Source organism: Austrofundulus limnaeus, unplaced genomic scaffold (assembly GCF_001266775.1).
Source record: "Austrofundulus limnaeus strain Quisiro unplaced genomic scaffold, Austrofundulus_limnaeus-1.0 Scaffold53, whole genome shotgun sequence".
In the NCBI taxonomy this organism is placed as follows: domain Eukaryota; kingdom Metazoa; phylum Chordata; class Actinopteri; order Cyprinodontiformes; family Rivulidae; genus Austrofundulus; species Austrofundulus limnaeus.
This window is the reverse complement of record NW_013952455.1, coordinates 967,877-985,792: the sequence shown is the minus strand read 5'-3', so window position 1 is coordinate 985,792 and position 17,916 is coordinate 967,877. Positions and strand designations below refer to the sequence as shown.

Below are 17,916 nucleotides of genomic sequence, written 5' to 3'. Positions count from 1 at the left end.
GCAATGAAGTGCATAGTTTGTGTTGAGTTATTGCTGTGATGAACTCAAGAGTTTGTGATGCACAAACTGAAGCAGCTTAATCTGAATTTTTGTTTTACTGCCTCTTCGTTGGCTTTTATTCACCTTTACTTGTTTTATTAATGTATTGTTTATTTGCCCACAATTTTAAATGGAGGGCAATCATTGGATTTGGCTTAGGTTTATGATCTTACATTGAAATAAATACATGTGAAAAATAAAAACTGTTTCTGTTACGTAGTCATACCTGTTGTTGGTTGGATCTCATGATTGTCTAAAGTACAAGAGCTGAGAACAAGTATAAAACTGTTTTAACAGAAAATGAACTGAATTTGTTATGAAGGTCTTCTCTCTGACATTTTCACTGTTTACCTGAAAGGACTCTCAAACCATCGGAAGCTAATTTAAAAGCTTATTGTTCTCTGAGAAAACTTATAATACAGCCTAAAGCATTAGAATATTTAAGAAGGCAAATATTATTATTATTATTATTATTATATTAATTTTTAGGTATTTGAAATTATCAATTTTTTTACTGTTGGTAGCCTATAATTAGAATCGTTTATATTTTATTTTAAACTAATATAACAGGGTCATGAATAATTTAAGTTTCACTTCTGATACATATAAAAAAGTTTTAAAATAGCATTTAGAAAAAGGCATGTACATCCCAGACAGCAAACAGACAGAGGCTGAGAGAATCTATGACAGGTTATAGTTTGCTCAGATTAAAATGCACACACACATTTCACTGTAGCTCCACCATTTAATACAAATGTTTTTTTTTTTTTTTTACTTTTGCCTGCTCCCTTTCATCAGGGGTCGCCCCAGCGGGTGAACCATGAAAATGGTTTTATGCAAGATGTCTTTCCTGAAGCAACCTGGGCTCAAATCTGCATCTTCAGGATTACAAGACTGAAATGGAAAGATACTTATTGATCTGTTCCTGTTTACGTCAGGTTATAAGGTATTCAACTGACCCGATGACATCAGGTCACTGTGTTTTATTCTGTTCTTTTGGTTGTCAACAGATAGGGATGTTGTATTTCCAGGACAAGATCTGATGAGAGCAATCACACTCGTTACTGTAATTTATCACTGTTATTTTTCTTTTCTTTTGGCCTTGGCGCCTGGGAGTGACATCATGATCTGATCTGTATGTTGAAACAGTCCATAAAGTTTGCCATTAGATACGTATGTTAGCATCTTAAGAGACAACGTGATGTCTCTGTATTAACTTCCTGTTTATTGCAATAAACAACCTCAGCTGACCATTCTACAAAGTACCTTTATTCTTTGATCCATGTATTTCTGTCCTTGTTAAATATTTATTACCACAACAACCACTGATCTACCGCAGCCCCCTTCACTGTTTAGTGCAAATAGAGGGTGAGTCAAAAGTTGCAGGACACTTGTTTATTTCAGAAATAAAAGGGAAAAATCTAAGAAGTATTAGCTGGACAGCTGAATCAGATCTTTGGAAAAACGTGTCCTATATCCTAAATGGCAGTTTTCAAGATGAAGGCCATGTTATGCATATAGCCTATAGGCTCCCTCACCCAGTACTTGCTGGGGTATTCAGATTTGAATTGTTTTTTCTTCCTGAAAAAAAAGAAGAATGTCATGCAACTTCTGACTCACTGTAGAACTCAGTAATTTCTCCCCCTTATTGAGGGAATCAGCAACAGTATTGCTCATAAAATGATAGGGAAACAAATACTATTTTTTTACAATAATAGTTTAATTTATACTGTGTGGTCTGTTGAGAAAGTTTATGTTTTTTTTGTTAAACATCAAAGTGGTAACTACCTTTTAGCACTAAACATGTCCCATATTGACCCATGAAAACACACTCTGTCCCTCAGTTTGCTGGACCTGGTCACCCTAGTGTGTGTAGAAGAAATGATAGAAAGTGCAGACAGGAAATAAAAACAAAATGCCTGTTTCTATGTGTGTGAGTGTGTGTGTTTTTGTGTGTATGGCTTGCTTAAGGGATGTTTGTCTGGAAAAATCTCTGCAGCTCATGTTTCCTGCAGCAGATTTCTTTGGTCCAACATGGCAGCCTCCCTGCGCCTCGAAGCTGTGTCTCGGGAGTTCAGAGTCACTTTGATGAGTCAGCACCTGCCTCTTGCAATCAAATTTAAACTCGTTCATACCTAAAAAGGACAGTTTCTGGATGCCAAAGTTTGATGTAGATTTCTTTGCAGAGTTCACCGCAAAAAAAAAAAGGTAAAAGTGAGCTTCGTGTGATTGGTTTCGTACAAAAGAAGTAAAAGTCAAACACTAAATTAATGTTCCTGACTCTGTATTGAATGTTCATAGTATTTACTGGGTGTCCAGTAAATAAAAAGTCTTCGGTTAGTTTCCTATCGGTTCCCCGGGGTTTGGGAGGGCAGCAGGGTGTTGTGCTGTATTTCTAGACCTGCGTAGAATAGGAGCGGTGCAGCCTGGCGTGCCGCCCTGACGTATGGGTGGCGCAGCGGGGCGACGGCTGTTCTGGCTGGTCTAGACTTCGCTGGAAATGGAGCGAGACGGTATGAGGACATCGGGGGTGGCGGGGAACCGATAGGGCTGATGGTCATGTGATCTCAGAACGCGGAGATCTCCACGGAGTCTGCAGGGGAAAGAAAGGAGTGAGAAAGAGAGAGGACGGCGGGAGGGCGAAGAAAGAGGGAGGTGGAGAAAAAGAATAAACCAGAGCAATGCGCCGGGATGGGGAGGCAGAGAACAAGGAGTAAAAAACCAGAAATAAGGCAACGGATGACAGAGACAGAGAGGGAGTGACGACAAGGTTCAGAGCTGGTTAGAATGGCTGGATGTAGGCATTGTAAGGCGGAGAGGAGGCGGTGGAAAGTGCAGGATGCTGGAGTGGAGTGAGGGACAAGGAAGCAGATTGAGAGAAGAGGTGGGGGACAGAGGAGAAGAAGCAATCAGGTGAGGGTTAGACAGACAACAGAGGACGCAAGACAATCAGAAAACTACAAGAACAGCACCCCTGGAAGAATCTCTTTAAGAGATATTGCACTTTTGAAGAGAAGAAAAAACTTTATTCATCTTCTGGAGTTGGACCTGATACTGTACTTTATTCTACCTTCAGCAAAGTTTATAGTTTTTATTTACCTGCTTACCATCACATCCTGAGCTGAAGGAAGGAAGGTCACTTTCTCAATCCTTGATTACTTGAAAACCTAAAGTGAGTGTTTTGTCTTCTTTTGTTTAGATAGCTGCAAATGATGAGGAGGTCTTAGGAACATTTACTTTTTTAGATTCAACTGCAGCAATAAGGAACATCTTGGTTTCATTGGCTTATCTGCATCTGCGCCTCTCTTATGTACATACTGTACGTCATCAGAACTACAGTAGCTCAATCATGACCAAAGATATAATGAATATCTCACTGGGCTGCGACTGGCGGCAACAAGTTGGTGAATGGCATTCAAGGAGTCTGCAAAATGTCTCAAAATGTTCACAGTAGTTCTCATTTGCCCTGCATGAGTTTTAGAGGATCACAGTTTGTCACTTGAACCTTATACATTCTCAAATATTTTGGGCAAAAATAGTTTTCTCCAAATATTGTGCAGTTGCAGTGAGTGTCTCTGACTTGTCTTGATTACCATTACTTACATTTTACAACAATGAAGCTGTATTTTGACACCAGCATGAAACGCTCCAATGACAGAAAACTTCCAAGGCTACAGCCCTTCGTGTCCAAGTAAAAAAAAAAAAAAAACATTTTGTCAATGATAAAAAAATTATTACTACATCTGATTAAATTGCACATGTAAAGGCTCTATCACACTATGCTATGTTATGCTATGTTTTGTTATGCCAACTTATAAAAATGTTGTCCAACACTAAATAACACTAAAAAAAATACTGGAAGCCTCTTTTAGACATATGTACTGTAATGCTATTGCTATTAGAATATATCATTTTAATGAGAAAAATATTCATAACAATAGTCAGCATAATCCATCTAAACCACTATAGTGTGAAACCCATAAGAGTGGCTGACAAATTGGGCTGATGTGGGTGAAGACGGGACACAGCTGACAATACCGTTTCTCTACTTGTGCAATAGTAGACTTTGATTTTCAAAAACTGTCAGCATAAATTGTGGGTATACAGCTCGCTTGTTGTGAACACTCAAAATTCAGGGAATTTGCCACAAAAAAAGTTAGCCTATTTGTTTTGTTTTGAGTTGCCAACTAAACTTCAATAGGTGCAGCCCAGTGTGATCTTAACACCTCACACTAGAGTTTGGTCTATCATCTGGTTTACTTCTCACAACCAGATCAAATCTATGCTCTTAGACGCCTGCAACTGTTGTGCCAAAAAGATTTCACTGGGTGTCAGTTGGTACCAGGGGTGCATGTGGGGCTAGGAACATGCATGTTTGCTCCTTTTTAACGACATGGGGAAAAAGGTTTCAGTTAAGAGACAAGGGGGTGTTATTCTCAGCTATTTGGGGGGAACGATTTTGACTCACATCCACCCTCGCCCCTTACCTGAGTGCCACTTAACTTTTCGAGTGGACTCTCCACACATGGCAGCGCCACCATGGGCATGCCCAGCACTGACTCAGGGTGTTGGGGTCTCTGTGGAGGTGGGCTGGATTGAAACTGCTGGAAGTTGTTGATCACACAAGTCACCTGGAGACAGAGTAATTGAGAGAAACAGAAATTTACTCAGCTCTCTTCATATCCTGCAATGGAAATGAGCTATTTAATCACATCTTTAAAGCAGCAAGAAATAATTAGGTGTGTAGATGGATCTAATCAGAGCACACAGTATGTACAAGTTTAAAGGGTAGCAATTTCAAGAAAGTACTTGGAAAAGCACCTTTAAGAGACTATTTCATTGTACCTATTTTGTGTAAAAGGTCTACAAAGCTCCAAAGCCTGAAGTCAGTACAAAGGAAGACATTGTTTCTGATCAAAAAAAACAAGAAGCACAAATGTTTGTTTCTTGTTGTTGTTAAGGTTGTGGATGATATTGTTTGTGCAACTGATAAAAGAAAAAAAAATACTGCGCTGCTGTCTTTGTCAACCTAGCCAAGGCCTAATGATTGGAACCAGTTGCAAAAACGCTTACTTACAGTGCGTCTGTTGTTCTGTTTGCATCGTTTAAAAACACAGTGAGAGCATGGCTTGATTACTGCTGCACATCCTTTTAACAATTTCAACTTTAATCTCTGTTGCCATTCATGTGTACATGATCTTGGTTCTTTGATTGGCGAACTCTGACATGGTCTGTACTATTTGATGTTCATTTGTCAGCTGTTTATGTGTTGCTTGTCTTGTGCTTTCCTGTTCCAGTATTTGATGCCTCTTGGCCAGGTTGTCATTGCAAATGAGAACGTGTTTTCAACTTACTAACCTGGTTAAATAAAGCTCAAATGGGTAAATAAATGAATGTGCTTCTGAGCTGTCTAATTATTTCAAACTATTGTAGTTACAAATGAATTATTGTGAAACAATGCTTTTCAGGCCCTGTTTGAACTAGTTTTTATTAGTATGCCAGTGAAGATTCTCAGTCATGCAGGTCATGATGAAACAGAGAGTTAAAGACACTTTGCTTTCTATCCAGGAGGCTTTCTCAGTTCAACGTCTGGAGTGTGCTGAGTTGCCAGCTTTAATAGAACCACATGAGAGGCCCTGAGATGTAGATTAGGCTGGAGCCAACTCTCACTGGAAACAAGTCTGACTTACTACTGGCAATGTGGACCAAGCTCTGGCACCGGTCGTATACGGACCTAACAGTATCAACGGGTCTGGTACCCCATACTCCCAGAGTACCTCCCACAGGAGTCCCCAAGGGACACAGTCAAATGCCTTCTCCACGTCCACAAACACATGTAGACTGGTTGGGCGAAATCCCAAGCACCCTCCAGGACCTTGCTGAGGGTGTAGAGCTGGTCCACTGTTCTACGACCAGGATGAAAGCCATACTGCTATTCCTGAATCCGAGTTTGGACTATTTTATGGACCCTCCTTTCTAGGACCCCTGAATAGACCTTACCAGGGAGGCTCAGAAGTGTGATCCCCCTATAGTTGGAACACACTCTACAGTCCCCCCTTTTTATGTAGGGGGACCACCAACCCAGTCTGCCAATCCAGAGGAACTGCCCCCAATGTCCACTTGATATTGTAGAGTTGCGTCAACCAATGCAACCCCACAACATCCAGAGCCTTAAGGAACTCCGGGCGAATCTCATCCACCCCCGGCACCTTGCCACAAAGGAGCTTTTTAATCACCTCGTTGACCTCAGCACCAGAGATTGGAGAGTCAGACCCAGGGTCCTCAGGCTCTGCTTCCTCATGGGAAGACGTGTCGGTATCGGATTGAGGAGGTTTTTGAAGTATTCCGCACACCGACCCACAACATCTCGAGTTGAGGTCAGCAGCACACCAACCCCATCATAACCAGTGTTGGTGGCGAAGCGCTTTCCCTCCCAGAGACGCCGGATGGTGGACCAGAATTGCCTCAAAGCCATGTGGAAGTCTTTTTCCATGGCCTCTCCGAACTCCTCCCATGCCCGAGGTTTTGCTTCAGCGACCACCCGAGCCGCAATCCACTTGGACTGCTGATACCTATCAGCTGCTTCTGGAGTCCCACAGGCCAAAAAGACCCAATAGGACTCCCTCTTCAGCCTGACAGCATCCCTCACCGCCGGTGTCCACCAGCGGGTTCGAGGGTTGCAGCCACGACAGGCACCGACAACTTTATGGCCACAGCCCAGGTAAGCCGCCTCAACAATGGAGGCATGGAACATGGCCCACTCAGACTCAATGTCCCCCAACTCCCCCGGAACGTGTTCGAAGTTCTCCCGGATGTGTGTGTTGAAGCTCCGTCTGACAGGAGACTCTGCCAGACATTCCCAGCAGACCCTCACTACGTTTGGGTCTGCCAGGTCTGACCAGCATCCTCCCTCACCAACGGACCCAACTCACCACTAGGTAGTAGTCAGTTGACAGCTCTGCCCCTTTCTTCACCAGAGTGTCCAAAACATGTATCCGCAGATCAGATGAAATGACAAGAAAGTCGATCATCGAGCTGCGGCCAAGGGTGTCCTGGTGCCAAGTGAACTGCTGTTAGGCTCATAGGCACAAACAACAGTCAGTACCTGTCCTCCCACACATATGCGGAGGGAGGCTACCCTCTCATTCACTGGGGTGAACCCCAATGTACAGGCACCAAGATGGGGGGCAATACGTATGCCCAATCCTGCTCGGCGCCTCTCAGCATGGGAAACTCCAGGGTGGAAGAGTGTCCAACCCCTCTCGAGGAGACTGGTTCCAGAGCCAGAGCGGTGTGTCGAGGTGAGTCCGACTATATCTAGTCGGAACCTCTCAGCCTCACACACCAGCTCAGGCTCCTTCCCCACCAGAGAGGTGACGTTCCACATCCCTAGAGCCAGCTTCTGTAGCTGAGGATCAGACTGCCAAGGTCCTCACCTTTGACTACTGCCCAACACACAATGCACCCAACCCCTTTGGCCCCTCCTACAGGTCGTGAGCCCATGGGAAGGGGGACCCAAGTCTCCACTTCAGGCTGTGCTCCATGGGTGAAAGCCCCGCCACCAGGCACTTGCCATCATGCCCCACCTCCAGGCCTGGCTCCAGAGTTGGGCCCCAGTCACCCGCGTCTGGGCGAGGGAACACTGAATCCATTTATGTCACTCATCATAGGGGTCTTTGGGCTGCGCTTGGTCTGATCCCTCACCTAGGACCTGTTTGCATGACCCTACCCTGACAACATAGCTCCTAGGATCATTGGGACACTCAAACCTCTCCACCACGATGAGGTGGCAGCCCAAGGAGAGGTAAAAACAAAGTTTCTTTAAATATTTATGAGGTTCTAGTATACCTAAATAGCTAGGGTAGTTGAAAACTCAGATTTTTTAGATCACTGTTATTTATTTTACTGTTTTGAACTATTATTGTCTGTTGCTGGGCTAAAACTGGGACCTGAGTATGAAATGTTTCCCCTCTCGAGCCCTTTACTGCTTGTCATACTGTATCTACCTTAACTGCAGGATTCTACTCCTTTATTTGGTCAGAGGCAAAGGGCTTTTCTATACTGTAGGTTGAACAAAGCAACACATTATTAGTAAAATATGTAACAAAATTATTTTATACTTTGACTTCTTCCGCCTACTTTCTCCTCACCAAGAACACAGCAATGGCTCCTCCTGTGAAGAACCCGGCCAGCACGTCAGCCCAGTGGTTTCGGTACTCGGCCACCCTCACTACTCCCACAAGCATGGCCAGGCAGAGCAGGGTAAGGCTGATGGTGGGCTTGGTGAGCCGTGTACCTTTGGTCTTGAACACCAATGTCACATACATCTGCAGAACAGCACACCAATAGCGGGGTACAACAATCCCAAGAATACACAAAGAGCCTGCAAACATTCTTTCATATCATTCTAACCACGATGTTTGTACAAAACTAGGAAGTCAAACGAATAATCTTTCTTGCTTTAGAATCTTTAGAATATTTTTCATTACCAAAAAAACAGCATCTTAACTTTTATTTAAATAAAACAGAAAGAGACACTAGAAACTATCAGCAGGGAGTAAATAAGTAGGAGATAGTGCGACCAGCAGTAGCATGCGCCAACCTACCACTGTGTAGAGTGCGGAGTACACGCTGAGCGCCGCATCCTTAGATGGGAAGGATTTACGTGCAGACATCACAATCAGTGGGTTGCCTGTGCACGCCCGGCGCTCTGTGATGTACTGCATGGTTGACTGGCAGCCTAATGCTGTGTAGTTTGGCCGGCATGCGGACAAGAAGTGAGGCGTCTGGTTCCCTGTCACCACCTGGCCGGCATTGGCAAAAATGGTGGTGGTGAACAAACCGAAGGCATACACACCTGCATACAAGACAAGAACAAGGAAGAGTCTGATTCATTAGGGAATGGTTTTAAAATTGGGGAATAAAGAAACTTATTATTTATTTAAAAAAAAATTTTTTTAGTTTTGCGTATCAGATAAAAGCAGATTAAATGTTTGCCTGAGATTAATATCACAACGTGAGCTCTGAGATAAAACAGATGATAAGTCCCCACAAAAAAAAGATAAGTCCCCACCTCCCCACCCCCCTCCAAAAACAGCTCCAACACATTATTTTCAGTTGAGGTGTGAAATTGCAGCAGAAATCTTCATCTCGACTAATTTGCGCTCAGGATGCAAATTTGCAAGCTGCTTAATATTCATGTCAGTTTCCCTGCCAGGATCCTGAACATTCTACCTCAAAGATTACGGCTCATTTGATCATCCAATTAACTGCTGCATGTAGACAAACTGAAGGGTAACAGGTCACGTTTTCACAACTCAACCTTGACTCTGTTGCTGTCTTGAGCTGTTTCTTAGTTTTGCTTTCTTCCTGATAAAAACTTACATGAGTACAAGAAGCCTTTTCACAGGAAGACAAAGAACAGGGAGGCTCACCTAAGAAGCGTACAATGCGTCTGAGTAAGGGGTTGAAGTAGCAGCAGTCTGCAGTGACRATGGTCTTCTCCTGGGTTCCCTCTGCCTTGATGAAGAAAGCGCACAGTTCTCCAAAAAGAATCTGTGCACACAAGAAAGAGACATGGTATACATTTATAGTATTTAATGTACAGTACGATCATGAATCTCCAGTCAGTGGCTAAAATAATGCGCATCTTGACACACTGCAGATGATACAGTACATTAGAGAGCAATAGATAGATAGATAAATAGATAAATAAATAAATAAATAAATAAATAAATAAATAAATAAATAAATAAATAAATCAGCCTTCAATCACATTACAGTGGGATTTATAATTAGAATGAATCTCAAAATGCTGAAGTGATGTTATACAACAACGTGAAAATTAATCTTGGTCAAAAATTAAGACTAGTATTAAACAACCTAATGAAAAAAGACCATTCATTAAAAAGGTCATGTTTTCAAATTGCAGAACACTGTAATAGAACCTGATTCACAAGCAACCAAAATGCATTAAAAAAGGCCTAATACAACATTTTTAAACTTCCAGGCAGCAGATGTATTCAACACCCAGCACTGAGCAGCATAATGCATTTTCTTCAAATAATAAAAATAACAGTTAACCTTTCACAAAATGGACTTGCATCACTCCCAAATGTGAAAAAAATAAACCGGTAAAACATTTACACGCTGCTGTAAACAAATACAACCTATTCATGACCCAACCCAAATCATCCCCTGCTGCTAAGTAGAAAAAAAAAGGTGGGTGATAATTTTTTTGCCTGTTTGTGTATGTCTGCCATGTTAGCTAAACGTCTTATGAACAAGCGAATTTTACTGAAAATGAAAAAGTATTTATAAGATACAAACAACTGAGTAACTGGGTCAACTGGATTTAAAATAACCACAGCAAATCAACCATAACAATCACAAAAAATGACAATTATTTAGCTAATTTTAAAGATATCTAGAGACAACTTTAGCTTACATTAGCTGAGAGGCATTCACAACACATTCCTAACAGATTAATCAAAATCTTGCTATTATGTAGGACAATGGTTCCCAAAGTTGGGGTCTGGACCCACAGTGGGGCATAAAATATATTTTTAATAAATTACACAAAACAAAAAGACAACTAAGAACGTTTTTTCCTTCGTTTTTACAAAATAATAAGATTAGTGTACTTAAAATGGACAAAAAATAGCATAATAAATAATGTTACTATGCTCTTGTTTATTTGATGTGAAAACAATGTTTATCAACCGATAACAGCTGGGGGCACCGATCTCTGTTGCTGCTATTTTGTGGGTCAAAAGCTGTAAAGTTTGGGAACGACTGATGTAGGGGACAATTTTAATTCCTTTCTGGTTTACATTGAAGTGGATGCCTGTAGAAATGAACTTGCTTGAAAACTCGTCATGGTATAATTAAACGGGTTGGATTTTGTCAATGCAAATGTTTAGTTTAACACTTTTTTTTCATTTTTTTTGTGTAAAACTGTATTGCTTTCATCGTTGGGTCAAGGTTTGGACCTATAGGAAGCAGGCAAACACAAGGAGCTCTAATTCAGCAGGTACAAAGTAAATTTATTTAATGAGGGTAAAAGCTGTCCTGGTAGCAAGCTTACTTTAGACAGGGAACTAAAACACAAGGAACTACCAGGACTTTTGGCAGGGAGCAAACACAATGCAGAACTGGTAAGTTAATGCAAAGACACTAACAAGCTGAAATGACAAACACCTGTGAGAGAGAGACAAATAGGAGCAGCTGTGGGAAGAAAACACCGAGAAGCAGAAACAGACACTTAAGAAAATCTACAACAGAGTCACAAATTTTGAAGGGGTAAACTGTCCAAGCTTACCATGAACAAGAGTCAAACAGGAGAAACTGATCACACATCAAGAATGAAAGAATAAATAATGCAGATCAGCATAAAATTTGAAAACATGCGTGCAAAAATATCCAATTAACCATCATAACTGGTCTATTTTTAATGAACTGCAAGAACTCTGACTGTGATGAAATACAGATGAAAACTCCACATTCAATATTATGAAATTATCAACTGTACACTGCACACTGTTTGTAATGGTTTTTATGAGTTCTTAACATAAATATTGTCAGGTGACTGTATGAGCCTGAACAGTGAAGACTCCTTGTGACTCCCTTTGAAACTGAGACCTAGACCTCAAATTTTAGCACATACTGAAAACTTGTTTTTTTTCTGTAAATAACTTTCAATAACATTAAAACTCTTCATTTATAAAACAATCCTGATAACCTACACACTCTGCTCTGACTATAGATAAACCCACTTTGCTCCAGGTCATGTTTCAAGCGCACTGTTAAATCTATACAAGCATTTCACACTCAGCAGCACTAAACTACTAAAGGTTTCTTTGGATTCAAAAGTTAAGAAAGTAAAAATTCAGAGATGAAGAGAGCTTTTATGTTTTTATGTATTTTCATAGTTCTGGCCAAATCTAAGTGTTAGTAACAAGCACGGTTCCAGTAACAGTAGCAGTGCTGGGAAGTACATGCTCAGCTGAGTGGGTTCCTCCATTAAACAACAAACCCCCATGGCAACTCACTGACTAAACACTAACATGAGGATGAAATTAAAGCTGAGGGGAGTTTAATCAGTGGCTTTAAACAGATATATTGAGGTATCATCACACTGTGAGCATTTATGGGGCAATTAAAAGACAAAATAGTAGCCATTTCCATGGGGAACCTCTGAGCCCATATCATGAAACGTGGAAATGCTGCAGAGTCAATCATGGAAGAGTGCAGTTAAACACTTTACTGTTGACGTAATGAAGAAGTAGGGGACAAGTCTGTTGTACTTTTTAATTTGTTAATGCTTTAGTCCATGTGTCAAATTCAAGGCCCGTGGGCCAAATATGGGTGACTTCTGTCCAGAAGAAAAACGTTTATATTTTACTTAAAGGAGACATATCATGCTAAATTCACTTTGTTTTTGCATTTATAAACTATTTTTTGTGCAATTATAGTGTCTAGGAGTGTAGAAAACTTTAATTTATTCTGTTCTGTTACTGCAAAGATATTTTTTATATTTTTTATGGGTCAAATTTTTCAGTTTGTTCAAAATCTGCTCTTGCTTATTTCGTTTCATTGTTTATTTCGTCACACTTTTTTCTTCAGAACTACCATTTATGGTAATGTATTTCCAGCCAACTGAATTTCATAGTCCGCCATTTTTTTTCCTCGCTGTGTGATTTTGTAGTTCAAATAGCGTCATGCCGAAAATGCAAGTTCAGAATTCAAAATGTTCGGTTCTGGGGTGYGTAAACCCACATTATTATCTACATAGACTACCAGCATCAGAGCTTCTTCAAAGTGCCTGGTTAAGTTTTATTTTTCAAGGAAATGGACCCACAACWGGGCAGAAAGTGCTTGTGGACAACACAGGAGGAATGTTACAAAAAGGGTGAGTTATGAACTGTAAATGTGTTTTAACTGTCTAATTTAGCTGTTTCTACCCTCTGTGTCGGAATATGAGGGGAGAAAGAACAGCTGTGTTCAAATTTCTTTTCCGGACAGGAGCGCTGCGACATGTTTCACTTTCGGTTTGAAACCGCACTGTAATTAGAGTGTCACGTGTACTATGATGCAGTATACTTGGCGTCTGAAAATACGTTTCCTCAAAGGTATTTTTAATCTGAAAGGAGCTTCACTGAGTGAGAACTAATGTTGAAAACTCAGCAGCTAGGTATCACTTACACTTTGACCCGAGAGCCTGCAGGAGTCATGGGCGGGGTGTGTGGGGAGGGGGCGAGCTCTGCAATGGGGAAATTTGGCTTAAAGACACGTCCCAGGGGTGTTTCTGGTACCAAAAGGCGTTTCTAGTCCCTACCTGTTGTTTTGCTCCTCAGCATGGCTTCCTAAAAACGCTGCAGGATTTCTCAAACATGCATGAATGAGTCAGAACAAGGCTTTGGGCATGTTTTTTTTATGAGAGTATAACATTATAGCATGATATAAAACTCAGAAAAGTTGATTTTACATGATATTACCCCATTAAAATAAGCTGTCTTAAAGCCAACGTTGACCAAAAACTACATCTCCCAAAATGCATGTCAATTCTGCAAGGGAATTCCATGTCCAAAGTAGGAGAGTTTACATTTCAAGACTTACCACAACTCAACAATGAGTAAAACACTCTTACTTTTAAAAGTATTTCTGTATTCGTTATTTCACATTAGTTCAATACAGTGCTCTAGGCTCAATATGCACTTCTAACGATCAATACAGATTTTTAACATTTTTTTTATCAACTTATCTTCTGAAAATGTGCTTTGTTGAAGGCTAGGCTAGGCTGCATTGTGGAGCACAGATCCACTGAGAAACCTGCTGTTTCAGCAACAATTAATTTAAAAACTGTACCTTTGAGGTTAAGCAAATGTTAATAATTTAAAAAAATTACAAATTAAGAAGGGCATTGGAATCACTCTTTGTGTATCGAAAAAATATCAAACCGTAATACTAAAGTATTCAACCGTATCTTGAATTGTCTGTGTCATTGCACCCCTAATAAATATATGTATATATTGTTTTCAAAGGTCTCAAATTAAAGGCTCAAAAATTTGTACATTAAATGCAGGTCCTTATGCAACAACTTGCATCCTTTCACAGCGTAATGTTTAAAGTAAGAACCTGAACCCAACACCCAGCCAAGACCAGAGAAAAAGTATTAACAATATTTATTTGAATGAACAAATGATAAAGAGTACGAATGGTCCTGCACGATCTGGTGGGACTGGTCGGTCTGGAACACAAAAAACAGAAATGAGTGTGGTGATTGAATTGAGAACTGGGGAAACAAGAAAAAGGAAATTACCAAGTCTCTGTGATCCTCCASTTCCAAGAGTCCAGTTACTCCAAGGTAAGATGAGCTGTGAATGAGGCTTTGAAGGTTTCAGAGGCTTAACACAACAGCAGATGTGTTAATGTCCACAATCCAACATCAAGGTCCAAAAACACAGGAATTTCATAACTAAAATTATGTGTTGTGCTGAGAAACAGGTATGAGGTGAGCAGGAAGTGAGAACTACTGAGGTGATATGTGGGCTAAAATACAAGAACACAACGAAAAACAAACAGAGGAGAATTATTTCACCATAGTTGATAGACACCTTTTGATTCTTTTAATTTCGGAGTCATCCTGGCTTTAACTTAAACAAAGTGAGTCAACAAATACTTGTTCATGATTATGTATAATTACTGTTTTTAAAAGAAACGCARAGACCAGAATCATAAACTTCAAGTCTTAAATGTTCACTTTTCCAACACTTCTATAGTTCAACACATCTTAACAAGTCCTTATCAGTTTGTCCTGAATGATGTCTAATTATTAGTCCTCATTTATTTACACTCCTCCAAAAGAACCTCCTCACTGGTATACTCAAACTGAAAAGTCAGAAGTCTGGAGCCGTGCTGGATGAATGCATTATTCATGTGTGAATAGCATCTATATGAAGCATACAGGCAGTGCATTATTTCAAGCAACGTTTCTAAATGATCTTCAGCTGCAGAGGGATATGTTCCCACAACATCCTGATGCCTTTTTACCCAACATGAGTCGATCACTGCCATTTAACAGCAAGATTATTATTCAATGAAACTGAAAAGCTTGTAGAATCTATAAAATGTTAATGAAGCAATGAAAGGATGCCTAAGTATGTGTCATTTAAAGAGGTGGTGTTGAGTTTTCATTCAAATGCGGGAATGAAAAAATACACAATTTGAAAATGAGAACATGTACAATGTAATGGATGTTGAACTCAAGCATTAGGAAGTGGGACAAGAAAAATTATTAGTACTGAAATGAAGGATGGTTAAAGATACTTCAAACATTTGAAGTTGAATTCTGTGGAGAAAGTTGAACATTTAATATCTTAGAGGGAGACAGTCATTTGAACAACCTCAGTTTTGAGAAAAAGTTTAAATCTGACACGACTTCAGCCAACAGCTCGTCTGGAAGCAGCAAAGACCAAAGCACTGACAAAATACTCTAAATACTAAATTGGATGTACGGTGTTTTCATTTTTTTTGTCTTTTTGGCAGATGCTTTATTATAAACGCTGTCAATTTCCTATAGCACAGTTATTTACAAGAAATGATGTGGTTATTTGCAAAAGCAAATTAGCAACCGTTAGAAGTAGCTTTATCAGTACAGCCTAACACACTTAGTAGAAAATTTATTTCTGCAAGAAAATACACAAAATGTGAAACAACGTAAAAGTTTATATAAAAATCTTACATGAGCTTCTATAAAAATGTAAAGAGTGGAGTTGTTTAAGATGGCAGCAACACATTTAAATCCTAATCTTTCTCAAACTAGTGAAAATTTGTTTAAGCGGGGTCATGTTTAAAGCGTCTTTAAAAACCCATCTGTAACGTTACCGGTGCAGTGGCCAAAATAACTTTTTCATCAGTTCTGTCCAAGTTAAACTCGTGTTTCTCCAAACTGAGGTTGTTCTTTAAACTATGGATGCCTATAAAAGTAATGATCAGGACTATAAGACACTTTTGCTTTGTTGTTGGCCTTTTTATGAACTCATGTGTTACAGGACAAACAGAAGTTGTTTTATTCCTAAAATTACTCTGAAGCTGAGCTAAATGAAGCAGCTTGTAAAGATGACAGAGGTGTAATTTCACAGCAAGATGAATGTGGCAAGTAAAATTAAAGAGGAAGAGGAAATACTATTTTAAGTAAACATATTTTTAGTGTGATGGCACAGTGGCTCAGCTGAGTTGTTGCAGCTCAGCAATAAGGTTGCCGGATCGAATCCCAGGTGGGGACGTTTCTGGGTGGAATTTGTATGTTCTCTCTGTGCGTTCTCTCCAGGTACTCCAGTTTCCTCCCACAGGAAAAAAAAAACATGACTGTTAGGCTAATTGGTAACTCTAAATTGTCCGTAGGTATGAGTGAATGGTTGTTTATCTCTAGATGTCTGTGGACCTGTCCAGGGTGTAATACTGGATATGTGCACCTGTGACCCTGAAAGGAAGATTGTTGTATAATTTTAACATTTTTTTAAAGTATACAAACTCTAAAAGGTTTAATTCGATTAATAGTATGTACAGTAAGATCTAATTGTTCCATTTTTTCCTAACAGAGCACTTCGCTCTCAGACTGCAGGTTTACTTGCACTAATTTCTGGAAACAGAGCTTTCATTTCTCAAGCTCCTCTCTTGTGGAACCAACTTCCAGTTTCTGTCCGTGAGGCTGACACTCTGTCTACTTTTAAATGTAGACTTAAGACTTTTCTTTTTGATAAGGTTGATTTCCAGAGTTATTCCTTAGTTCTTAGTTCCTTAGTTTAGGCTTGGACTGCTGGAGGAAAAACCAACCACATTTCCTCACTCTGCTGCTGTCTTTAGTCCCTCTCCTCTACATATTTGTTGCAAATATATTTCCATCAATAACATGTTTTCTTTGTCTCTCTACCAGATGAAAATACACCTGGACCAATCCTGTGTTTGTCTGTGTCTCTTTCCTGTCCTCTTAAACCTATGGATGCCCATCCTGAGTCTAGTTCAGGTTCTGCTGGAGGTTTCTTCCTGTTAAAAGAGAGTTTTTCTTCTCTACAGTTGCCAATGTGCTGCTCAGGATGGAAGACTGTGATGAAGTGAAGATTCAACACAATCTGCTGGCTTCCTTAGATTCTTTTTATTTTTATTAATAATTTTTTTGGTACACTGCCCTGAGATGATGTTTGTTGTGACTTGGTGCTGCAGTATGTAAATAAACTGAACTAAATTGAATTGAATTGAATGTAGAACAGCTTCCCTGCTGGAGTGTGATTCCTCTTCTCAGAGAGCTGTGTTGTCATCAGGAATTATGTCAATAACGCTGCAAGGAACAAATCAAGCACTGTGGCGGAGCTGAGGAGCAACAATATAAATTGCTCATATGTTCCCTTCTGCAAATGTTTGACTTTGTTCTGTTTGTGTTTGTAATAGGATAGGCTTTTAGATTTTTTTAAACGGAGCAATTAGCAACAATACAGTGATGAAATCATTCATGTTCTTGTCCTTTGTGACTCCTCCCCCAGTTTACCCGCCCGGACACTGGTGGGTCTAGGAGAAAAGTCGATGCCTCTTTGTGGATCCAGGGCGATGGGTCAGACTCTCACAGTCATTGGAGGGGGAGGGGGGGAAGTGCGGGGCAGCACTTGCAGGCTCACCGTAGCAGGAGTGTAGGGGGGTGGGTTGAGGAAGCTCTGTGAGCCAGGCCTGCAGTCACTCGAGAATGACTGTCAACCAGTGGATTGATGGGTGGCAGGCGGTGCCTGTTGCTGCTGAGTCTGACCTGCTTCCTCCTAGGGCATCGAGCGAGAGCTTTGTGCTCGACCTTCCACTGCCCAACTTCCGACAGTCGCTCCCTTCGTG

General features: G+C 40.4%; 1 protein-coding gene across 3 annotated transcripts in view; it reads right to left on the bottom strand.

Moving 5' to 3' along the window:
• Positions 1-1,738: 1,738 nt before the first annotated feature.
• The window catches only part of plppr2a (phospholipid phosphatase related 2a), a 66,460-nt gene continuing 50,282 nt past the window's right edge, over positions 1,739-17,916 (bottom strand). Inside the window, exons 4-8 of one of the 3 annotated variants that reach the window (XM_014008834.1) lie at positions 9,474-9,594; positions 8,646-8,896; positions 8,190-8,366; positions 4,543-4,670; positions 1,739-2,632 (exon numbers count right to left, since the gene is read on the bottom strand). In XM_014008834.1, the coding sequence (XP_013864288.1) occupies positions 2,524-2,632; positions 4,543-4,670; positions 8,190-8,366; positions 8,646-8,896; positions 9,474-9,594 (786 nt within the window). In that variant the 3' untranslated portion in view covers positions 1,739-2,523. Of the gene's footprint in view, positions 2,882-4,526; positions 4,671-8,189; positions 8,367-8,645; positions 8,897-9,473; positions 9,595-17,916 lie in introns of all 3 variants that reach the window. The other 2 variants (XM_014008837.1, XM_014008835.1) reach the window with 2 other exon arrangements.